The sequence below is a fragment of the Electrophorus electricus genome, chromosome 10, assembly GCF_041902795.1.
Source record: "Electrophorus electricus isolate QZ-2024a chromosome 10, ASM4190279v1, whole genome shotgun sequence".
Lineage (NCBI taxonomy): Eukaryota > Metazoa > Chordata > Actinopteri > Gymnotiformes > Gymnotidae > Electrophorus > Electrophorus electricus.
This window is the reverse complement of record NC_137506.1, coordinates 18,643,277-18,669,192: the sequence shown is the minus strand read 5'-3', so window position 1 is coordinate 18,669,192 and position 25,916 is coordinate 18,643,277. Positions and strand designations below refer to the sequence as shown.

The 25,916-nt window shown below is 40.8% G+C and overlaps 1 protein-coding gene across 3 annotated transcripts; it reads right to left on the bottom strand.

The window, feature by feature from the left end:
• Window positions 1-537: 537 nt before the first annotated feature.
• si:dkey-16j16.4 (uncharacterized) lies at window positions 538-21,400 on the bottom strand. Of its 3 annotated transcripts, none has more exons than XM_027001489.3 (5): window positions 20,719-21,400; window positions 9,714-9,795; window positions 8,937-9,415; window positions 6,986-7,039; window positions 538-2,347 (listed from the first exon to the last, which is right to left on the bottom strand). In XM_027001489.3, the coding sequence occupies exons 1-5, from the start codon at window positions 20,788-20,790 to the stop codon at window positions 2,222-2,224; spliced, it is 813 nt and encodes a 270-aa protein (XP_026857290.2). In that variant the 5' UTR covers window positions 20,791-21,400; the 3' UTR covers window positions 538-2,221. The 3 variants fall into 3 exon arrangements, with proteins under 3 accessions (XP_026857290.2, XP_081577237.1, XP_026857291.2); XM_081721111.1 differs by lacking the exon at window positions 20,719-21,400 and adding an exon at window positions 17,414-17,521; XM_027001490.3 differs by lacking the exon at window positions 20,719-21,400 and adding an exon at window positions 10,962-11,072.
• Between the last annotated feature and the right edge of the window lie 4,516 nt (window positions 21,401-25,916).

The window sequence follows — 25,916 nt, the reverse complement described above, 5'->3', positions numbered from 1 at the left end:
ACACTCACAGTGAACAACAAACACGGACGCGGTCATCTTCCTGTCGTACACCCTCATTCTGGTCTGGTTTGAAGAATACAGAAAGCAGACCAGAAATCATATACTTGAGTGACATGAACTTGGTCAGAATCAGATGCTGGTATTGCCCACTTGGACTGTGAGGAAGCGCGATCCAGTCCTAGTTCTAGCTTCGGCTCTGCGTGTCCCACCAGGACCCGGTTCTGTGGAGTCTCTGGCTGTAAACTCAAGTCCAGAAGGACTCGATGACCGCAGCATCAGCTCCCGCAGTCCACCCCAAGGCCCAAGCTGAAGCAGAGAACCCACGCAGCGAGCTCAAATCACACACAAATGTGTCTCTCGACACCCTTCCCCAGGATTTACAGCTGGACAGATACTTCTGTTACAAAATTAGGTGAAATGAGGTATGGTGATCAAATAGGTTGAGGTAAGTATAGGTGTTCTGTAAGGCAATTCATGAAATTGGGCTACAGGCAAAAGTGATCCTAATGAGTAAAAGTGAGTATTGCAAAGTCCATGTTACTGGAGCCAAGTGATTTTTATTCCTCACTGAAACATGGGCAAAAGAAAAGCATGTGCTTTTTTTAAACAAACATGTTTATACTGTCCAACCTGCAGGTATAGATCATATTTATTACATGTAGATGCTTGCTGACTGCATAATAACTTAAAAAAAAAAAGTTCCTTGTAATTATTCTATGCTTTGAAAATCAGTGATCCCTATAACTGTAGGCTACATTTAGCAGAAGGTTAGGTATCTTCTGTTGAATACAGTACACGGTTAATTAAAACATTAATCTTACACAATGTGATTACTTATTCAATATACTGCACACATTAACATGTTTCATATTCCATGTTTCATATTCAATATTGGTTTTTTCCAAAACAATAAATTTTAAATTCAAAGGGTGCAGAAACATGTGAATTACTTATCGACTTTGGTACTTAACTGTACATAGTCCAAACACAATCAAACATGGCCAAGGAGCATATATACCATAGTCCAATGGCACTCTGTTTAGGCACATTACATTGAGTATGCTGTCTGATGAAACACTTGTCTTAAACTTGTAACTGTTCAACAGATTCACATGCTTAATGCTAAGTCTAAGGCTGGACTAGTACCATGACTCCTTTTTATTTTGTCTATTTACCTATTATTGTCAAAGTACAGTATACATTAGGCAAGCACTAAGGCAGACACCAGAGAATCTTGATTTTCAGATTACAGTCATAATTTAATATTGATTGTACAGGTGGATTGTTGATGAAATCTAAGCATATGAATTTCTTTTATGTGTGATTATTGCCAAATTGTGCAATGTCTCCTCATGAATGCTTCCATGCTCATGTGGATGATAGTACGTCCTCATGAATGCTTTTGTGCTCATGTGGATGATAGTACCTCCTCATGAATGCTTCTGTGCTCATGTGGATGATAGTACCTCCTCATGAATGCTTCTGTGCTCATGTGGATGATAGTACCTCCTCATGAATGCTTCTGTGCTCATGTGGATGATAGTACCTCCTCATGAATGCTTCTGTGCTCATGTGGATGATAGTACCTCCTCATGAATGCTTCTGTGCTCATGTAAATGATAGTACCTCCTCATGAATGCTTCTGTGCTCATGTGGATGAAAGTACCTCCTAATGAATGCTTCTGTGCTCATGTGGATGGTAGTACATTTTATGTTAAAGACAGAAGCCGCCTTCCATAAAGTCCATCACTGCTACTTTGTCCCATTCAGTCTCTAAGCAACAACCAAATGCTCTCAGTTTAGACACTGACTGATCTTCAAATAGTCAAGACGCATGTGGTCAAATGGTAACGAAACAAGCCTATACCTGAAACTACGATAAGTGGCCAGTTGTAAAGCATTATCTCAGAGCCACTGACCTAATTATGCTGGTTTATCATGCCATTTCAATAAAACATAAGGTCATTTTCAGTTGCGTGTAGTGGCTATGGCCTTGTCATTCTAACAAGTTTTAAATGGGTTTCCTGAGATAAGGTCAGAGAGCTAGAGAGGGTGAGACAGCGCAGGACTATGTTGATCATCTGATCTTCCTCCTACATTTTGCGAACAGCTCACAACACAGGGACTTTGTTCGGGACAATAACATTTGTCTTTGTCCTAATGTGGGAAGCGTTGGTCCATCAAACTGTCGTTTTGCTTCAGACACTTCCAGGCATTTCCCTCAAACACAGGAAGGCTCTTCACTGGCGAGCAGAGGACTGCGGGGGGGAGCCGTGCTAAGCGAGTGGAAGGCAAAGCTGGACGGATCGTAGGTGTATCTGGGGGGATGACGGCTACTGTTCAGGTTCTGCAGAGGAAAGAAAAGATGGTGTTGGCAGGAATGCTGAACAGTGATCAAAAAGCAGCAGCGAAAAGGAAACCACCTTTCCTGTAGTTAATCACCGAATTATCCTCTCTGATCCTAAAGCTCTCCAAAGAGCATGTCTCAACCCACTTCTAATACCATTATCCTTAGCCACCAACACACTCTGTGTTCAGTAAACATGGCCACACTCAGACAGCCATATACACCATTCTTCATTCAAGACTACCGAAAACATTACTCTATGTCCAATCATACGGGATGAACACTGGGTGAAACAGCATGTTCATCACTGTTCAATAGAATAAAGCAACAGCAGAATTCCCTCACAGAGTTCTGATGTTTTTGGTTTTCTGCAAATATGTGAACATTAAATAAGATGAACATATGTCCTTTTTTCTGGATACATCCTCTTTTTTGGGACCTAAAAAAAACGTGTCTGTCTGGGATTTCTAAAATGCCTAAAATTAGGCTTTCCTTCTATGTTGACATTTGCTTTCTACACTCAATTATTGGTCAGACTGCTTCTTAGGGTGTATAGCTGTTTCATAGAAGCATTTGGCCAGAGATGGTGCATGAAGTTTACCTTCAATATAATATTCTGTATGGTGCCTTATTGAGGTCTAAAAATACCCAAACGCAAAGCTGATAGGGACGCTCTGAGGGTTGGGCTCAAAATAATCTGACATAAATCTCACGTCCCACCACCTACTCTCTGATTAAATAACTTTATGCTTTTATGTCTAATAAAAACAAATCTGACAGAATACTAGATGTGACGTGGCCAGAGCTTTTGTGGAAATCTATGTGTAAGTCAAGATTTATGTATTATACTAGATTCCCACATTTGGATTTCTCAACTGCCTTGTTAGATATCATATCTAAAACAGACTGATCTTAAGGAAAGTATACCTGGGTACAACAAAACTACTGAAAAGTGAACTGGATTTTCATAGAAACTGAATTTCATTTATTCCATCACTAGTAAAATACATATAATTTGTATTTTATACATTTTAATTTATTTGTAAGAAACAGCTGAAAGAAGAGGAATAAGAATCTGGCCATGTAGGCCCTGAAGGTAATTGTTATTGGTCCTGAAAGTAAATTTAATAAATAAACTTGTTAAAAACGGTTTTGTATATGGTTACCCTACATTGTAAAACTTTGGTGTTTTAGCATTTCTAAATGCTACCTCCATAATTTGTGGCAGATCTGCAGTTAGAAAACAACATTTTTGCATTACGGGATGTTTTTGGTTCAGGGTTTTTGGTTTTGGGGTGTTCTCTGGGATTTCTTTATGGGAGAGAGGGGCCTTTCCTTGAATATTTCCTTGAATTTTTATTCCACACCATCAGCACAAATAAAAAGACTAACTAGACTGAGAAACACATTCCACATACCTACCACTATTGTATCTTAGAAAAATGATGGATATTTCACTTTTAGCAGGGGGCCCAGTACTAAAATGCTGGATGATCAGTCCTGCCCAGATGAATTAGATTTCACCCACCAACTTGTTATCAAGGCACTGATTTGGCTTTGCTTTTACTTATAGTAATAAATTTAATAAACTACACTTTAAAAAGTCTTATCCTGTTTGCTTCTTTTGGTGCCTAGTCTGGCCATTTGAATACCTTAGAAGGGAATACTCAGTCTCTGGCCAAGACAACAAGCTAAATGAAGCAAACAGATAAGAACAAATAAAACTGATACCAACACCAATCTGGAGAAATATTCGCTGAATTTAACTGAGGTATACTTATAAATATTTTTTCCAAGCAAGTCAGCAAATGGAAAGAGTAACCTTTCCATATATTCCCAATAATATGTCAGTCAAAAAGTCATGCTCCTTCTTTCCATGGCCAAGGGGATGCTTTCTAAAATTAGCAACTGTAAAGCACTTCCCTCCCCTACAGGAAATGGTTTTGTGTTATTTGGCAGTGATGCAGCACTTTCTCCAGCTCTCTTCGTGTGGGAGTTTGGGGGTCATGTGTGCTCACTCTGCTTTCAGGAGTGGCCTCTGTGGACAAGGCCCTGCCCGCATGGAGAGATAGGAAAGACTGAGGTTTTTCCTGCATAGATGTGGTTAACTCCCCCATGACTGATGCCTCTGTATTCTGTCTAACCAAGGAGCCCTTCTCAAGTTCACCTTTGTTTACTTTAAAAAAACAACAAGATCCAGTTATGGATAGAGAACCTAAACAAAAATACTCCGATATCAAATAATTATTTGTTACCATGGTACCATGTCTTGTCACCATGCATGGTGAAACTTTTGAGAATTAATGACCTATACATGTATGCCCTATGAAAAACATCATCATCAAGGGTTATTTCAAGACAGGAATTTGTTACTCCAGGCCTCTACTCAACATGAATCCATCAAAAGATCTGAATCAGTACATGACTATAGTGTTGTCACTATGTATATTTCAGCATTTGATATAATGCCCCAACCAGAGCATGCTGTTAGCGAATTAGCCAATTAATAAAAATTCATGCCCTTCCAAAGTTAAATCATTTCCCTTACAAAAAAAAAACTGTTGCAAACCTGGAACATTTGACATAAGATAATACATTACATATGTAAGCTGATCTTAAGAGTATTAAATCATTGAAACTCATCTCCAATAGTCCTCAAGTGTCTCGCTGCTGGGCTGAGTAGTAGAGAGGAAGAAGAGAGGTTTCATTCATGAGGAATGGAAGCAAAGGTTAAAATGCTTTAAATATGAGCACCAGACCCTGGCACAACATGTTTTATATATGCACACCTGACAAAGACCCAAGGTAAACAGCACTAGCTGTAAGAGAAATAAGGTGAGTAACATGGATCCAGTCCCATATAACGTCTTTGTTTGAGGTCTGTTGTTCAGGATGCAAAGGTACTAAAGTGTGACAAATTTTAGTTTTGTTGTTAATTCATATTTAACTGTGGACTATATTCAGAGTGTGTACACTCTCACTGCTTTAGTTTTGTGGATGATTGTGCAGAGCTGTATCTAAAGAAGCTGCTACAATGTATTGCCAGGTTTGGCTGTCGACATTCTACCTCTTCCTCCACAAACTTGTACGTCACTGCTCAGACCACAGCAAATACCTTCATAACAACATTTTCCATTACTGCTTTGTCCCTGGGACCACGGTAAGCCCTTCTCCATTCTGCCCTGGCGACAGACGCGAGTCTTCTCTCGGCGGCGGCAGTGGTGAGGCTATTTGTCTGCTCTGGTTTCATCTGCAGATGACTACGCACCTCCATTCTTCCCTTTCCTCATCTCTGTCTCGCTGCCTTAGCCTCAGCCACCAAGCTCCGACCACACACTCTCAGACCCAATGACAATCACTCCGCTACCCTAATGGGGCACACCTAGGATAACTGCCATGACCCCTCCTCCAACTTTCACCTGGAACACAGCCAGTAAGAAAGGGAGATGAACTCTGGAAGTAAAATGGTTGGGGATGGGGGTGAGAAGACCATCTTTAGTGTGCTATCAGGACACAGAATGGGGGAGGACAGGACAATAACAGGGCATAAGAGACATCTGGGCAAGAGACAGTGTCCAAAATACCTGCTTTCATAAACTAAACAAAAAATCTCTCATCCTCTCAGTACTGATAATCTACTTGAGGCTGAAAACCCCACAGAAAGGGAGTGACAGAACGAACATCCTTCTCTCTCCATGTCTCCATGTTTCTCTCCATGTCTATAGATCACAGATCTTGCAACAGCAGGCACTCTATAAATGGAAAATGACTTCATCCCAACACACACACACACACACACACACACACACACACACACACACACGCGCCAGATATCTCTCCATCACTTGTTCCTCTTCTCCCCTTTACCTTAATCCAATAAAGGGGACATTCAATCCCTCATAGATGAAATGGAGGTTCTTGGATGTGCAGAAGAGAAAGGCTATTACAGAACAATTAAGTTTTAGGCTGATTAGCCAAAAGCACTAACGGCTGTGACTTACACAGATGCCAAAAGTTCAGAGTGCAGAGAAAGTGGCACTGCAGACACTCAAAGAAAGGCCTGAGTCTCTCTTTAGTGTAATATCGTTGTCAAAATGGTGTAGGCTCCTTATTTGGCTCTTGTTCACAAAAACTTGTGTCTGTGCCTCAAATGGAAACGTTTCTTATTTTTCAGCCTCCAGCAAACTGAGTGGCATCCTCTGTGGTCACCCACGTGTGCACCTTGATTCCTGTGCCATGTTTGGTAGGGAGCAGGAAGAGGAACAGGTGCCAAGCTGACAGTGACATGACACACCATGCACTACACCCACCTTAGGCTTTCTGACCTGGTGCAGGTCCTAATAGAGAAAAGCCATTTCCTCTACCACGATTTGCAGGGTCAGTGGTTGTGTTCTAACCCACACAGCTTTGCATTACTAACATATAACGTGAAAAATTTGGAGTACACATTATTCAGGTGTCAGGAGTCTGATGGTGATTAAACTGTCCTGCATCAAATAATGCTTCCTGTTATATTCTTTTGTGACCAGAGAGTCTCAACACCATGATGTCACATGTCATAAGAAGGCAAAACACTTATTAGTACTACTCCGAAGATGAGATGCAGTTTGGATCTGTTCATGCTTCAGATGCACTCACCCGAATCTTGATAGTCCTTGTTTTCCCACCACAGTTCTTTTTCAGGAGCATTTTCTGGAACACAAAACCAAGGGAGAATATTGGCACCAAGATCGAGCCTAACAACCATTCTCGGGTTGACAGTGCCGTAACGTCCCGCACCTCACCAGGTTTTGAGCATACCGGTGCTCTGCCTTACACCACACATCCACTGCTCTTGTTAGTGTACTTCTACACTGTAATATTAAAGCTAATGGGCCTTTATGTAATGGAGCACATTGTTCTGTAGCACAACCAGTATGTCAACCAAGAAGCCCTAAAGGTAGGCTGAACCTAATAGTGCAATTACAAGTGATGTTGAGTGCACTGACACAGTCTGATTGCTCTCAGACATAAGAGATTATGGAACCATCATAGAAAAGGATTTAGGAAAGCTGTTTCTGAAATGCTGTTCATCTAACCATCCTAGTCTGGTTTTGACATCTGTTATCAAAACTTTTCATAAAGTCAAAACAATGACTAGACCCCTGTGAACTGCTTATGAGCAGCAGCATATGGCTCTGGATTAGATTGTAAGGATTACGGTAATAAAGGGAAATTGGACAGATTTATATGACCATTGCCCAAATGTGGGTCATCATCCTAATACGCAGCATCTGTCGCCACAGCAACACAAGCTCAACATCCATTACCTGTTTATTTACATGTAGTAAAACTCAACTCTGTTTGAGGACAGATCTTAAATGACACTGAAAATGGTAAAATGATGAGTAAAAATGGACAAAAACAGGAGCAGGGAGACAGAAATCCCTGTGGGATTTGGCTGTCTAAGGGTTAAACCATGAGGAGCTTCTGGCAGCCACTTGAGCGGGGCCCATATTGTTTTCCCTCCAACACCTCCCATTCCACTCGACCGAGCGCTGGTTCACTCACACACACTGCCCCGCTGCCTCTCATAATCTGCCCTCGCCACAGAATCCTAGAGACATATGGAGGCCCTCAGTACGATGCCGCTCTGTTCCCCCTCCCTCTCTGCATCTCTGTCTCTCCCATTCGACATTCTCCGTACAGCCTGCTATCCGTCGCAGGACACCACCACTGGTCTGTCCAAAGAACTTTTACAAATGGCTGTTAGCTGCTTGGAAAGTCTCCTCCTCCCTCTGTCATTTTTCACTCTTTCACTTGCATACAGGCGCACACACACACACACACACACACACACACACACACACACACACACACACACACACACACAGAATCTAGCTTGGCTTCTCATGGAGGAAAAAGGGTACTGGGAGGGGTGAACCGACATCTGTCATCCGTTCCTCTCTCTCTTGAGGTGGCTGGCACAAGGGCCTAATGTGAATGTGTGTGTGTGTGTGTGTGTGTGTGTGTGTGTGTGTCAGCCCTTTCAAATCTGGCCACCCAGGCAACACAGAGTGGTGGTCTGGACCATCACGTTTTGCACTGAATACACTGCAGTATAACAGCCGAGGAAGTGGTGATGGCCATGCACATACTGCAGCACAAACATTATCCCCAACCCTGAAAGCTTCACTGATGTAAAAGCCAATGAAGTTTACTTCTCTATTATTAGGCACTTGACCGGCCATTTTAAACAATGGTTTTGCCATTTCAACAGATAGTTCAACAGTCAGGTCACCTTATGAAATGTTTCAGTGAAAAGGACTATGAAAGATTAAGGGCCAAGATAAAGTTTATGTGAAGATGTTTAGTCCAGTGAAGATTTAGAAGTAGAGCATTAAGGTCACTAATCTAGTATTTTTGAAAACACATACTGACTGCTAGGTATCACATCATGCTAGATTCCACTCATCAATAATCACATTAATGCTTTTAGGTAAACCAGGTCTTTAATATACTTGCAGAATATAGGTAAATCATACCTTTAATACCTGCTCCATAACACAATTCCACTAACCAATCAGCCCCAAGAGAAGCGTGTCCTAACCTGCTGCATCTTCTCTAGGTCCAGGCTGGGCCGGCCATGTTCTCCGGCAGACGTCGGCCGGTGTCTCCAGTAAGGCATGGCCGGCTGCTCAAAGTGACTAAGGATGATGGGCCGGGCAACGAGGCGGCCAGCGACACCGGTAGGAGGCACCTTGAGGCCCCGCGGTGGGGAGGAGCTGAAGAGCACGGGGCCGGGAGAGGTGGCACGCAGGCGGGTGGCGGGTGGCTCACATAGGTCCTTCACCTCCTCATCACTGGAGGCACTGCTCAGGTCACCGTGCCTGGACCACTTGCGGCCGGCATCGGGCACCGTAGCCCCAGCAGTGCCCGCGATGCGCTCCAGCTCTTCCTCGGAGCTGTGGCGGTCCAGTGCTGGCTCCAGCAGCAGACGCAGGCGCCGCAAATGGGCCGGCGAGAGTAGGCCCTGGTTGTGCTGCTGGCTGGTGGCCAGGGGAGTCAGGACGCAATTCCTCCTGCGCTCTGTGGGACGGCGGCGGGGTCAGTTTACAGCTCTCTCAGCGCCCGGTTACTTTTGACAATGAGCTGATGTAATGCTGTATTGATTGAGCTCACACAAAGTCTAGAATTACAGCTCAGGTCAAAGTAAGGTTAATTCTTAATAAGTCTGGAGGCCACACATTTTAGTGAACTATTATATTTGTGCAAACTACAGCGCAGTGTTGAGTCAGGACAACAAGAGAGGAAAGTGTGAGAAGAAAAGATAAAGCAATTTATGGCTGTGATTAAGAAGCAATAAAATGCAACCAAGCATGCATACCTCTGTCGATCTGTGCCAGCTCTTGGTTCTCTTCTTCAGAGTCATCGCTCTCGCCACCCTCCTCACTGCCATGGTAAGAAATCTGTGTTTGGAAAGGGGCACATAGATTACATCCTGGGTCATGATAAAGCAGACCCCACTCCTAGGGGTAGGTGGACAAACAATGACCTTCATACAGCACACAGGCCAGAGAGATTCAGACAGTGCCTACTTGACATCTGTTTTCCAACTCAGCTGCACAAAACAGCAGTGCAGTCACTAACGTCATACTTTAGCAGCCCATCAGGAAATGATCCATCAGATGTTTTTTTCATTTACTCTTTGAGGCAGAGCCGGAAAAAAAAAAATGAAAGTTACATTTTCACATTCAGCCTGTTTTTCAGGATGTTTTTTCAGTGTTCCATGTTATAACACAAACTAAACAGCTCTGAGATAGAGGAGTATGCATGACACGCAGGGCAAGAGCGGGACAAATCCGCAAGAGCTAAAAAGATTTTAAAGCAAGACCCTAAAAAAAAAAAAAAAAGAGATTTCAAAAACCTGAAATCTATTAAGCTTACACTCAAAATAGGGACAGTCCCACCCAGTAGCTGGAGTACTGTAGTGTTCAGACTAGTGTAGAGAGCGATGCTCTGCTGTCCTGTGTTTCCTCACAATGTGTTTGTGTCCGTTCATTTCCACAGCCAAAACAGATCCTTTAAGAGCAAAGCCTCTTAGAGAAAGATGGAGTGAGACAGAAAAACAGACACAAAGGCCCACAGAGAGAGAGGAGTGTGTGTGTGCAAGAGAGAGAGAGAGAGAGAGAGAGAGAGAGATAGAGAGAAAGCTAAAAGGATATGGGAAAAATAGCAGGCTACTCTAAAGAGTTAAGTAACCCAGTGCACTGTAATTACCTTGCCTTAGCCAGGCCAACCAGCTGCCATCTGTTCTCAAGTACACGCACGCACAAGCCCATGCGCACACACTCAAACGCACACCTCTCTTCAACCTCTCGCTGAGCAAACAACCAGTGAGAATGTGGGAAAGAAAGGGAGAAGGAGACATAGAAAGACCAAAAGGGAGAGAGTGAGAAAGAAAGGAAAGGACGCTGAATTAAATAAATGGGCCCTTCTTTCTTGCTGTGTAGAATGAGTGCAAAAATACAGTGCAATTCAGGACCCCAAAGAGAGGCTGCCGAGCCCTGTGCGAAGCAGTGCCTCTCAGACCCAGAGTGCCATTTTCCACTTGGTCTCAGAAACTACTCCTTACCTTCGCTGGGAAGATCATTAAAAGTGCAACTGTGCGCAGCATAGAAGATATCTATGTATTAGTTCCAGCAGCTCCAAGTCAGACCTGAGCCTTTCAACAGAAAAAAAACAAAAACAAAAAAAAAACGGTACAACATAAGCTAAGAAAAGCATGCAACATTCAAACACGAATGTATTTCACTCAGTACTCCCATTTTTCTGATTGAAACACTGAAGACCCACAGTGAACTAAAATAAAATCCTATGATGGAATAACAGCTAATCAGCAGGCCAACTGAGTACCTCAAAGAAGATACATGTTAGCAATGTTTGACCAAGGAACACTCAGGAACACTCAATGTGAAAACCAAGGAACACTCAATGTGAAACTCTCAAAGATGCACAAGGACTTTCAGATCACTCCTCTAATGGAAACTCATGGAGGCCCTGCAGTCTATGCAGAATGGCTCTATTAAGAGCTCACTGCAGAAACGCTCACCACACACTGGTAAATGTGGACAGGAACCACTGGTACAAAACATGAAAAACTGGGTATTATCAAATCATAACTGCATTCAGTTCCAGCCTTCAAGTTTACTGGGCTCACGCAAAAAAAAAATTTTTTAATTGTCTGAAAACTTACACATTTTATTGAGGTGAAAAAGATGTGCCCTGTCCTTCAAGTTAACAATGAAACCCTAATACACACACATACTCACACAATGCAGTAACCACCAAATACTCCGGCACCATGAGGGCCTGTTTCCCAGGGAACAGTCTCCAGATGGGACTACAATAGCATTGCAGCTTGTGTGTGTGAGTGTGTGTCTTTGTTTGTGTGTATGTATATGTATGTTATCTTAACACACACTCCTTATGGACCAGCAAGCATGTGGCAACCAATCAAGATTACCATCTACTCTGAGACACCCAAATTCCACATGCATGCTTGGCATAGCAACTTTCTGCTGTTTGGTTTCCTAGATGAGCATTATCTAGATGGGGAGGTTTGGACATGCTGTAGGTCTATGCATTTGAAAATACTCCATTATGTCAGCCACATCTTCCTTTCTGGCAACAAATAGTATACCATTTTGTTACTGGCTATAAACTATTAGTGTTTCTGCTGTTAAGCTGTCAGGACTAAAAGACTAAACTGGTTAAACTTGTAAACTAAACTTTTACCAGTAAACCAAGCAAAGCTAACAAAGATTAAGCAGGGGCATTTTTACAGGCTATCAGGGACACATACAAAGTAGGTCTCAGCATAGTTTGCATATTTGCATATGCGTCACTTAGTAATGAGACTCAAACTTGCAGCTCACTTCATATCCTTATTTAGATTTACACCACCCACTTGAGGCAGTTTTTTCATCACTCCCACATTTCTCGTTATACTGTAGCTAAAACAACCTGAGTGTAGCTGACCCAATACCCCTGTTTGTAATACAAACACCTAAATTTTATTTCCCTTATATTGTTAAAAAAAAAACTGGTGAATTGGGATAATGCGTCCCAAAACAATAAAGCCATTAGTCATAAAGCTAGTGACATGAGAGCATCTGAATGCTCTCCATCCTTTTTCTCTGTCTTTCCTGTCCATGTTTCATTGCCTGACTCTGGAGAATGTCTGCAGCTCTGTAGAGGGTGGCGACCAAGGATACAGGGGGGTGTAAGATTTCCTAGAGTGAAGAACATACTGCAAAAGGTCAGTGTGTGTAGATGTGTGTGCATGTGTGCATGCACCTTGAATTTGAAAACTGCACCAAGGCAACATCCTGCAGTACCAGTTGAGTAGACGTTGGCCCACACAACTAAGAACCAGTAGGTCTTGCCTAAGTAAGACAGTTAGTCTCACATACTTCCATGGCACTGCATAATCAGGTGTGCCAACATGTTAGCGTTGTAATTTAGAATCTCTGTAAACATCTATTCCAGCATATTTCTGTACTCACCATGTTTCTCTGCCTGGCAGACGTTAGAAAAAAAAAACTGAGACGATGATTCTGACAATTAGAGACCATGACCGCCTAACTGTAAGTTGGAGTGAAGTGTTTGCGAACTTTAAAGAGAAACAGCCATTCAAAAGAAAAATCAGACATTCAGAAGGGAGAGCTTATCTTTAAGAGTGCACCACCATGCACTTCAACAGGCATCACAGAAGAAACAGAAATTTCCCTGCACTTGTTTCCTCAAACCTTTTAAAAAACAAGGAAGCAAAAACTGAACAGTACCTTTTTTGATAGATGAGGGTTTAGAAGCTACATTTACTCAGATGCAAAAAAACATGATGACAGTTTGTTTCATCTATACAGGTCCTATTTGCATGGTCAGTACAGCAAAGTCAGAATAATTTGCTTACTCGTTCTTACAAAAAACATGATGAACTAGCCCACCACCTGCCTCAGATGGCCTATCCCCTGGCTTCTTTGTGTCAAAACACCTATTCTATGAGCCATGCCAGATTGGAGATAACACATCTATAAAATGAACACACACATTGAGAATAGTATATCAATTACATTTGGGATGCATGGAGTCCAAGAGTGATTTTTTGTAGTATTATGGAGCTTGCTTAACGACTGAAAACCTGTGAAACTATTGAGATGAAATTGCTGAAATGTTAAGAGATCCATTTAGTGAAGAAGGCCATCCTATACCTCATACCCAGGTTCTAGTTCCAGCTGTGCATAAGTCAGGGTTTCCAAGTACATGCTAAGCCAAGTTTTCATTGAGAGGCATGAGCAGCACATTTGTTATGTAGTTTAATGGCTGTATGTGTCTATATGGTCATAGTAGTGTCCTTCACCAAGCTCAATAAGGTGCTTTACACTGCTGTGAAACTCATGGTTTTAAAGGAAGCACCATTAGGCTTAATACACACTAGAAGATGGGTATGCAAGCATACTAATAAAGGATAAAAAATGATGCTGCTCAGAAAGGTAATGATGTCTATACACCAATTTGAAATGAATGCTTCTTCTTCTCTTGAAATCCTGAAGAAATAAAAAAAATACATTAAGATTATATATCAGACATCTCCTACATTTATCTACAATATGTGCAAACAAATAAAAATGTCATGGTGAAAACCATGTATAACCTGAGTGCAAATGACAAATAATAAAAGACTGGTTATTTTACACTCTCAGACATGCCAGCTGGTAAGCTAGCAGCCCACAGAAGTTCTCTCCCATGTCTGTGTGGGTAAGGTAAGCAGCAGTCTTGAACTACAGTAGTACTTGTACAGTAGAGCCCAGCTGTGTGCTGTGTGTGGAGAGAGCAGTTACACTACTGAGGATGGATTTTCAGAGTGGCTGTTCTTATCAGAAAGGGTTGGAGATTAGAGCCAGCAATGATGGGCATGGATTAAAGGCTACGGGGATGGGGAGTGTAAGTTTGTGTGTATGTATGAGTGTGTATATGTAAGTGATGAGCTTAGAGGACACAGGGAGGTATTGATATGATGATGGTCAAGGGTCAGTCCCTGCTTGGCAGTTCATCACCTCATTGACACTGATACTCAAACATACATTTTACAGAAGCACAAAGAAACCATGCATGCACACATGCAAACACGTGTGCAGACTCAAACACAAACAAAGCAGAAGAACTGCTGCTTGGTTTCAATAGCACTGATGAGTGCATTACACTGTAAAGAAACATGTTCTAGCCAAGTCATCTGCTAAAACAGCTTGGATTGGAAGGTGCCTCTACCATCGTGACCAGTGTGTGCGCGCATGTGTCAAAGAGATTGAATGTGTGTGTTAATAGCGACAAGGAACTTTGCCTCAAGTACATTTTACAAGAGAATATTACTTACTTACTTACACACACACACTTATATACTATTTGAGTTTCAGAGGGTGATATATTTGTACAGTAAACATGCACTCCTAAACATGTAGCTCACCTGGCAGAGCAGGTTGAGCATGGTGCTTGCAACAAGGGTCATGGGTTCAATCCCCAGGGAGTGTATGCATGTTCATGCTGATAAGTATACAACGCACTCTGCATAAGAGCAAATGGCTATAAATGTAAACATGGTTTAAAATCTGCTTCCACACCCTTAACCTCTGGGTTTCTTTCACTTTCTTTGTTAAGCTTACATGCATGAGTAAATGTTTGAAAGAATGTGGAACTACTTTATCTACACCTCCTTGCACCACACCTGTACCTCAATGGTGTAAAGAGAGGAAGATGGGCAGGAACCCCCCTCACATTGGTCTGTAAGAGTTATCTCAATGATACATGGTGGTGAGATTTCCCAAAGTGTTGGCCTAGTCTTGTCCCACTAGGCTGTTCTCATTCCCAGGCCTGATAAGCCCACACTTCATGTGAGCTCCATTCAATACATTCATCTGTCCACCATTAAGCCCTTCATGGCTTCATCGCTTAAGGCAGGTGTGTTCAATTAGAGAAAATCTGGAAATGTGGCAGTATATGAGGTTCTCAGGAGAATCCCAGACATTCTGAAAAACTCACAGTTTAAACAGCCTTCTGCCTGATTTCAGAATCAAGACTCTCATCTACTGAAAGCTTCAAGTTACAGCTGTTTCCTGTTGTGGATCAAATAGACCTATGCATGATTTGAAAGGATAATTACCAACAATGGACATATGCTTACATACAACATTACAACTTTACTTGTGTATGAATGTTGAGTTAAATTGCGTGTGAGCTCATTTGTGACAGTTTTTTTTTTTTGGGGGGGGGGGGGGGGTATGTAAAACACCAAAAACACATTACACATAAATTTAAAGTAAACTGCTACATGACATGAAACTAATTGTTATTTTATTATATGATTATATCCTAATAATCAATATCTTTCTCTTTTGTCTCTTGTTTTTTCTCTATGTCTGAATTACACTACCGTAATCATTACCAGTCTACACCAATCTTTTCACCACCTATAATAGCACTGAAATGTTATTAGTCTTTAGTGAAAAGCCTGGACAAGCTCTACAGCCCAGAATAAAATAAGATTATGAAAATGAAACAGAGGCGGTCTATGAACAGGCAGTCTATAAACGGAGATGGTCTATAAACAGGGGAGTGAGCAAAGAACATCATAAATCACTGGAGCCCAGTTAGCATAGGCAAAGTTATATATCAAGTTTCAGCTGAAACAGATTTCCCATATTCATGCTACTTAAATTAGTTCTGAAGAGTACTACAAAACTATTTTCATGCTGTTGAACTGAAAATGGAGATAAAAAGGAATGTGGCGAAGTGGACAGGCAACGAAAGGATGACAAAGAAAGGACAAGAGATGCGAGTTCAGTGCTTGTTCTAGCGCACAGGAAGCTGAATCAGACAGAGTGCGCTGGCCTGAAAACTGAATGATGTCTCACAAGAAACACACCTGGCAGTGTGATGTACCAGGCCATGCAGTCATTTGTCTTCTCTGTCGTGGTGTCTCTCTGAGTTTGCTCAGGCACTCACCAATGCTTCATGGCTAAGAGTTCAGGAGTAAAAGTGTGTGATGGTCCTGATCAGTCTTACGAATTCCAAGTGCACTCATGAGGAAACCTAAAAATGGCTTCTTTTTTTTTTTTATATATACACTCTTTCATATGTACCCTCTCACAGGGGGACCTTTACCACTACAAGATAGTGTTGATCACTAAAATCTCAAAGGGAACCCTTCCTCTAAACCGGCAATATCCAATTCTTCAGCAGTTCTTGGTTGGTATATGAACTGCAGCCCCAGTTTAATATATATATATTTTTTGCTTCTCCTTCTGTTTCTCAGGCGCTTCGGTATTTGCTATTGGGCTATTAGCTAATTCTGAACGAAAGCTCATTCTAAGCGCCAGCATCAGTCAATGCTCAACACTGGATAGTGACAGGTTGCCCCCACCAGGATCCTGCACTGGGTTGGGTCTAAAGGTTGCAGAGGATGTCAGCAGAGAATAGGGAGGTGATGGAGGCATTTGTAGAAAGAAAGAAAAAAAAAAGAGGATCCCAAGCACATACAAGTGGGCTAAGCTTTGTCCATGCACCTCTATCTTAAAAACAATAATGATATTCAAATGGAGACAAGAATCAAGAAAGTTTAATATGCATTTTTCACACAGTATCATTTCCCTTTGTACTATAGCTATGAGAAAGATCAGGCATGGTTTCAAGTTACACTAAAATTAAATGCAAGGTTTCCAAAACAAAATTAATGAAATCTGTTTTTCACTTCATTAAAGCTATTTACAGGACACATTGTAACACTGATATCAATGAATAGTTTAATCATTTTATCTTTTAAACTGCCTCTCTGAGTCTATTTAATCACTACAAAATAGCCCTGTAATGCGATTTCAAGTGTTTTTTAAAGTCCTCATTAAAATAGCCAGGGTACAAAACCAGCCTCCAGAATTAGTGTAGGTGCACCATAATCACGACATATTTGTTAAGGGTAAAAAAACTAACTTTCTTTGCTGTTGCATATGACTATTTTATATTTTCTGAACTTACTTTTAGATTAAGTCCTCGGACAACATGCAAATGATACTTGGCTGGAATTTCCTGTGTTTTTCCTCTTGGCGCATGTAAAAGCAAATATTTCATAAATGGCTTGTGGCGTGCCAGTAGGATTTAGGTCCATGATTCACAGCACAATGAACACACTCATTGAGTGTGAAGCACTGCCAATTATTCACAAGCTTCATGACACTTTAACCAAAGCCTTCCCAGCAACATCTAAAATATCATCCACCAGTTTGACATCTACAACATATTGATAATATGGTTTATTTAAATGTCATGGAAAACTTATGTTTTTAATCTCTCTCTAAGATTTGACTAACATACAGTGAGCAGAATTTTTCTTCTTGGCAAAGAGAAACAAATTCACAGCACAGTATAACCTTTGACAGGTCAACCCTGGGACAATATGAGACTCTCACTGTAGTATACCCAGCCGTAGCTAGCTAGCACAGAGAGATAAACCCATTAAAATTGCTTTCCCAGTAAAGGTTGCAGTAAGCTGGCCCACTCAAACACAGGAAGGTACACCATAAACACAGGTCTGAGCCCACACAAACACAACAGGCCTTAGGGCCACATGGCTGAGTGCGAGAGAGAGAGAGCGAGAGCGAGAGAGAGAGAGAGCGAGCAATTGAGTAAGTAAGCAAAGGTCTGAGTAAAAGTAAGCAAGCATTTATAATTATATCTTGTCTGTATTAAACATGGTTAATTTCCATTTGCACACCTTTTACAGATTCACCAGATTCCTGCTTGAAGCACTGGCCCTTGAGTAAAGGTCAGCATGGGTGTGCATAGCAGTGCATGTGTCATGTGCATGCACCCTGAAGATTATGAATACAGAGGACTTCATTCGCATCCACTGGACCATATCCGATACATACGCGCGCACACACACAAACATACACAAATACAAACAGATGTGTGGCCTAGGTCAGCACTCTTCTAACAGCACTAAAGCCATTCCTGGCATTAGCCTGGACTCCAATTACCATAATTGTATTTGCAAGTGCAACCCAAGGGGTCAAGCTCGAAGGAGGGCAGGAGTTCAGTGGTACTGGCCTTTGAGAAAAGTGTGGTCACTGTAAGACCTCCCCCTTCTAACCATGTCCAACATGCAGTGTATCAACAGTTAGGAGACTCCCAGAGCAAGCAAGAATTTATATTTTTCATATAGGCAGATGAAGACACACAAGGCTTAAAATGACATGACAAGCTTATTACAGCCATTGACAATCATGTAAATTAAAGTATTTTTCATGCTAATGCTTTGCTGGTTTATGAACAACACAATGACCAAAGTCTGTTCAGACTAAGGAGAACCCTTTTGTCTTAAATACTAGACTACACAAATATCAAAACTATATGTGTTCAATTCTATATAATTATAGGTCAAACTTGTCCTTGACCTGGAAGGCCAAAAGATTAGTGTTTTCCTTGGTTTAACTTTCATTTCCAAATTGTTTGATAGTGCAAAAAATGCTCTGTAGTTCTGTGGCCCAGCAATCCCTGATTGTGACACCCCTGCTAAATCTTTATCTAGAAATAGGACATATCCTAAGAAATTCATAAATATTATTACAATGGTCTGTATTTTTATATAATATAGAGCAAAAATATGAATAAAGAACCTGGGATTTGCTTCTAATCACCACAGCATTAAAAAAAAGAACATGTATCCAGCCTGAGGACGACTGAAAGTCTTTGGCACTGTGCAAGTTTACTGGTGGATACCCTAAAGCTTCCCATAGACATTGTAGACATGTGGTAGGATGCACTATAAATTATTTAAAAAAATAAATAAATAAAGGAATAAGTTATAATATCATCTCCTGGATATATATGCTTGAACTTGCACATATATAATGCTCAATCAAAATCTCAAACAAGTACAAAACTTCCTTCATACAGATGATGAAACAAAGTAACAGTCTGATTACAGTCAAAGGGAACAGGAAAAAGCTCAGAGGTCTGCTCATGGCAAAGCTTGTGGGCTGGCCTACTGCTCACAGATGGGACTTTTTAAATTGGCTCCTAACTCATTTGCAAAGAGGAGACAGCTTCTGATTGTTAAGCACAAACTGTATGACAAACAACAAACCATGTGCTTTCACCTACCTCCCTGACAAGAGTAATTTTATCTTTACTTATACATTCAAAATTTCCAAAGTAAAGTAGTTCTTTAGAATTGTAGTCTTAATGTGTGAGCTTGATCAGTGTAAATGCTTGTGGCTTGTATGCATATCTATGTAGGGAAGCAGACAAAAGAACAGTAGCCTACCTGACATAAAAGTTACCCCATATTAATGTCATCATATATTCAGATGGGGAGACCAGTAATAAACCTCTTATTTCACCACAAAGAATGTATAGTTTATTTCGGGGTTAAAAGGCAGATACAGCTCAGACCCCAACTCTGAAGACTATGAATAATTTTCCCTGTGGACAAAGCCTGCCCAGGCAAAATGGTAACAGTCAACGTTTCTGGCCTGCACAATGGCGCTGAGTACAAACACATCCTGCAGGCCTTAAATGGTACGCAGGTTCCTCCTGACATCCTTCATCATGATGGCACAGTAACGAATCAATTGTTCATGGCAGCCAGCATGATATGTCTGTGTGCATTCAGACTCACACAAAGAGGTATCTATACCCAAATGACCTGCAGATGCAAGGAAGCTTCAACACCCTGTCAGCTGTGGTTCCATGTGGAAAATGAAAGTGTGGTCAGTGTGGAAAGTGGGACAGCTTGGTTTGCTAGCCAGCAGGTTGAATGCTTCAGACATATTTATGTCTGCCATGTTTTCAGTATACTCTGGACAAACACAGCCGTGGCTCTCGTCTGGGGAAGGGTTGGGGAAGAGGTTTCAAAAACTGACCAGTCATTGTTTTCAAAGGGAACTAAATAACCCTGGAGGCCTGATAAATATATTGCCCTATGTATGGTGTTAATCAGTAATTGCCTGAGATGGAGTCAACACCAGTCGATATCATTATATGACTTCAGAGTTAAAGTCCAAGCACTGAAAAGAACAAAACCTTGAATAAATTCTTCACACAAAAGTGGAGTGACGTTTCACTTGGGTATAAAGGTATCTGAAACGTAGGCCTCTACGTGTTGAAACCCATGAGAAAAAAACAGCCTTACCAAACAAACAAACAAAATGCACTGAAGACTGCAACTGTTTGTGTAATGTGTGGAACCAAGCTTCACTAGCTTTTTGTAGTCTCTGCCACTATGGAATATTGTTTTTGGAAAACTGTACAAAACAACATAAAGGCATTTACTTACTTACCTTCAGTTGGAAGGGGTGAATTTCATTGAGGGAATGTCTTCTGAGCTTTTTAGTTAGGGTCTTCAGCATCATGACGTAGAAAGAAACTGCTTGTTATTCGTTTTGCTTAAAACTCTCTCTACACATTCATTCCCAGTCTAGCAGACATCCGAGCTAGTCTATTTAGTCGATTAGTCACCACGTTCAACGTATCCTCCGTACGTTTCCAATGAACTGTTACCAGCAGCCTGCTCTCACAAACATAACCTAGAACTATTGCCCCGAGCGGCCGGAGCTGAACCGACGTGCACACGCTGCCATTGGAAAACATAAACAGAGATACTGCTTTAAATAACGCTACAGAAAGGAGCCTGCTGATATCGTCTTATACTTCCCATAAATGAAGCATCGTTACTGGATACAAATCTAGGAGACTCCATCAAACTTTGTTCAAAATAATAAGCGATAGAGTCCGCTGTCGTGTTTTGATTTAGCCAGCGCTGGCTATGTTGCGTTTAGTAAACGTTTCCAATATGTCAAACTTCTTTAAAATGAATGTAGCACGGCCCTGACGGAAAACTACCTATGAAAAGTGAAACGTTTTGGGGGTTTTTTTCCGCTATTCCCTAACTCACTCACTCACTCACTCACGCACGCGCGCACACATACGCACATACACAAGCCTACGCGCGCGTTGACATGAGAAATACACATACCCCACTACTTTTTCCAGCGCTGTGAATCCTGTTTTGCTATTGGCTGATCAGATGGGTGATGTCATTCCGTTTTCGAAGAGGAGGGACCCCATGGTTTCTTAAAGGGGAATTTCGAATGCAAATGAGCAAGTTCATAGTCAAATTATCTATGATGTGCAATAATGCCACAAAAACAGACATATAGAGATAGAGAAGGAGAAAGAGTGTCCTTAAGTAGATTATAGTTATCTTGCATTTTTAAAAAATCCTAACAACTTGAGTTTCAGCGCAACTATTAGATTACATGACTAGCCTGACATCTGTCACAAAAGTTACAGCAATTGTTTTTACAAGCAGAGATGTCTTCAGGAGTCCCTGGCAAATACGCCCAAATAATGTGTTTGTTTTTCTTTCTCTACAAACACCACTAGTCAGCCAACCACACACAGGACACTCAAACTTTCACCGACAAGATATTTACCTATTTTCTCATCCACAGTGGTGAATACATTAAATACAGAAAAAACTGTAATTAGTGCACCTAATTATAAAGTTTATAATACATGTGAGGGAGAGATATCTAAGCAGATCCTTTATGATTTGTGATTTTTGGTGTGGTGGCATTTACATCATATATTTTATGTTATTCTTCAGTGGCCACAAGTCCTTTGTAAAAATTTGATTAATTATAGAGACCTCTGTTTCTTAATAAGCCTTCATCCTTGGCCTCTGAACTGTGCACTTCTTTATTTATCTGGTATGAGTCTTCATTTAGGCCTCTTAAATCAGTAAGTGGGAGACTTCTGCTTTGGGGTTCTAGCAATATCACTGGTGAAAGTTAATTGTTAAACTACACTCATGAAATCATATGACTGTAGCTTTTCTTCATAAAATTCTTAACATACAACCTTAGTTTCTTTCTTTTGTATAAAGTGAACACAAAAAAGTTAGATTTGTTGTGTAGAAAAGATGCTAGGAAACCTTCAATGCTTTCTGATTATAACCAGAATGCTCAATTTACTAAATTGTTTCTGTGATGCCCAAAAAATTACCCTGATCCTTGCTTGCCCAAACACAGCTAGCATCTAAAAGACCACTGGATGCTTTGATATCATGTTTTTCTTTCTTCTCTGTATCTGAGTAGTTTAATGTTTTCAAGGTTTCCAAGCCACATAACTAGAGGACTGCCACATTGTTTAGTGTTTTCCTTAATCCCACCCACCAGTTCATAATTGGACACTAAATTGTAGTACTTAAAAATTGACTCGATAGAGAAAAGGAAACATATAACACGGGGTAACCACTAGAGGGCAGTGTTAGTCTAGCTATTACAAGTAAAAAAGAAGCGATATTATAAATATAACGTGTGTGTGTGTGTGTGTGTGTGTGTGTGTGTGTGTGTGTGTGTGTGTGTGTGTGTGTGTGTGTGTGTTTGTGTGTGTGTGTGTGTGTGTGTGTACATATTTCCTGCATTTTCTCTTAGGTATCTTAATAAAGAAACTGTGAAATAATTATATATGGTTATTATACCATTGCTAAAACAGCATATCGAATGATGGCCTAAGACTTTTACACAGTATTGTATATATAAATATTGTATTTGTAACTTATATGTAACTACACAGCTATATATACATATACACTCTTGTCTATATAAATATAAATATATATAAATCTGAACTGTATTCCTCCTACTCATACTTTATTTAAAATAAATGTAATGCATTGCTTAATATGTTATTTACAAAATAGCTTTCTGTACTATAATAATATTAAGAAGTAAAAAATTACTAACATCCCAGGTATGAACGAGGTACAACAGAAATAAAAAAGGAAATAAATTAGCTTCCATCTAATTTATAATGTGGTTCAACAGGTCTCACTAGATGGCACTAGATGACCACTGGTTGTGTCTTAAATTCTGCATCTCTATTGCCTTTTGTTATTGCAAGACAGTTTTCCAAAAGCATATGTATATTTACTGGTTTTGGCACACAGTGCAGTTGAACTGAGAGCACTGATTGGTGGCTATTCAATCTACTTTAAACTGCTGTATTTATGTATATTTATTTTTTTTAAATCTGCTCATGAACACAAAATGCTTTTCAAGTTTTGTATAAAACAGATATAGGCCTAAACTAAAATCTCAGATGATGATGTGATTTGATGATGCGCCAGGCAAGAGGTGATTTTTTTTTTAAACATTGGAAAAACAGTTTGCTTGACCATTGGCACATCTGCATTTGTTTGGACCCCTTAGCAGAAAACATTGTTATAAAATCTCTTTCACAAAGAGCTTCAATGTTCCTAAGTTATGAGCTTATTTTAGACTTACAAATCCCTGTCACATAGAGTCCCAGAAACATCATAAAAAAAAAAAAAACATGTGGAAGTCTGTGCAAGCATTTTTCACTTCAGGCCACCTCAGCGCCAAAAAGGGCAGAAATAACCAGTGATGTAATAGAGCGGGTGACCTCACTGCACCCTTTGTGCCAGTGTAAAAACTTCCCTCGGCCTACTTGTCCTGCCAGCCCCCTGCTTTCCAGGTGCCCACTGCCCACACGGCCTGCTCCTTGCCTGCCTGCTCCTCCCCACAGGCTCCCTCCCGCTCTCACCCACTGACCCAGTGGCGGAAAGCGTGGGCACCATTCGTTTGAGAGAATGCTTTTAGAGCACCAGATGGCTATTTTTTCCCCCCAAACACTCTAAAAGGAGCACTAGCTTACATAAACTAACGTTGAACAAGATATGTGGCTTGGGTAAGCGAACAGGAAATGAGAGAAAACTGATTTCGATATCAGATGGTCATTATGATATTATGATAGATTACGATATAACATCTGAGGATGTTAGAAAAATGTTATAATGTCAGCACTCTTGAAGTGGAAAATATCATTCTTTTTTGGTGCAAAGGTTAGACATAAAATGTATGTTACTAGAAATGTCCTTTCCATGAGTACTACATGAATGGAACAGAACCCCTAACACAGAGAAAATGACAAGGAAATATTATGCACACACATGCCCATTTTTCCAACAACATGGCTGTGCTGTGAATGTGTGTGGTGTAATGATGTGATGTAATTATTGCATGACTCTATTTGTGCCTTTAAAAAAGGAAATAACCTCAGCCTAAAGTTCATGACTGGACATATAAACTCATGATGTTATTGGTTAAAAGGTTACTGAAAGATAACTTGAAATTAAGTTGAGCAACTTACAATGATATAGCTGTGGAATGAATGTGTGAATAATGTGACATGACCTATCATCCAACTAATCAGATTTAGAACCATGCTACTAGTCTCTTGAGAGGTAAGCTTACCTGTGTTAGAATGTGCAGAAGAAAATACCTGTGTGTTTGGACATCATGATGGAGGCTTTGATTGAGTGATGGGTGAATACATTCATGCATTAATTTATTTTAATAAAATTAGTGCATTTAATGAAGGGTATGGATATAAGTGGATATATACATAGAATAAACTGCAGCATGAAAGCAAAATGCACAGTAAATACCTTTCACTCATGTGTTGATGTTTCAATAAAAACCAACAAAATCTAAACCTAGTCCACATGGTGTTTCCATGAGGAGGGGGAGGGGTCTTTAGGTACTTGGGTTAATGTAGGCAGAGGATGTTTTGCCTTTGATTTCCTCTGAAACCCTACCCTTTGGTTGCTAGGTGACCAACAACATGGAACAATGGGGTGTCACCTGTTACTTGAGAACTAGATTTAGTCAACGAAAAAGTAATCAAGGACTAAATCAGGTGACAGTACTAAATATAGCATCAGAAGTCAGACACTAAGAAAGAAAGCCAGAGAGAGCAAGAGAATGAGAAAGAGAGAGACAGAGATAGAGTGAGAGAGACAGAGAGATACTGTCATATAACTAAACTAAAAAATCTTTTTACACAATTTTTAGCAAAAACAACAACAACAAAAAGTGGAACAGTGTGGTAATGTAATAGCTGTCATGTTTTCTTTCTGAACCCTACTAAGCAGTGTTCCTACTCCTCCTTCCATTGAACCATTCTATCTTTCTTTAGACACTCAAAACTCCAGCATTTTCAAAGGTCTCTATAGCTACGGGCTAGTCCTCACCACTTCTTGCTCACTCCTTGCTCTTCCTCTCGCTCTCCCCTGCCTCTCCTCATGGCAGATGTCGGAGGCCCACTCTCTCCTCTCAGTGGGAGCAGGAGGCACTCCGCTCCCACTCCTTCTTGCGTCACGGAACAGAAAGGCTTCTGGAAGCCGAGGACAGATGGGAAAGCAGTAGCGTCATTCCTTTATTTGCCACTGACGGGCACAAATTTGTTCAGCCTGTAATTTGGACATCTCTGTGCTTCAGTGCAAGAATGCATCCATGAATGCTGATCTGAGATTGGAGAAGAGCTGAGGCACAACAGGAAAGGCTTTGCCTTGAGGAATTGCTCAAGACTATCTGGCACATCTAAGTGAAAAAAATATTGCACATACGATCTTGCAGACAAATCCTGCAAAGATGAGGCATTCCCTTTATAA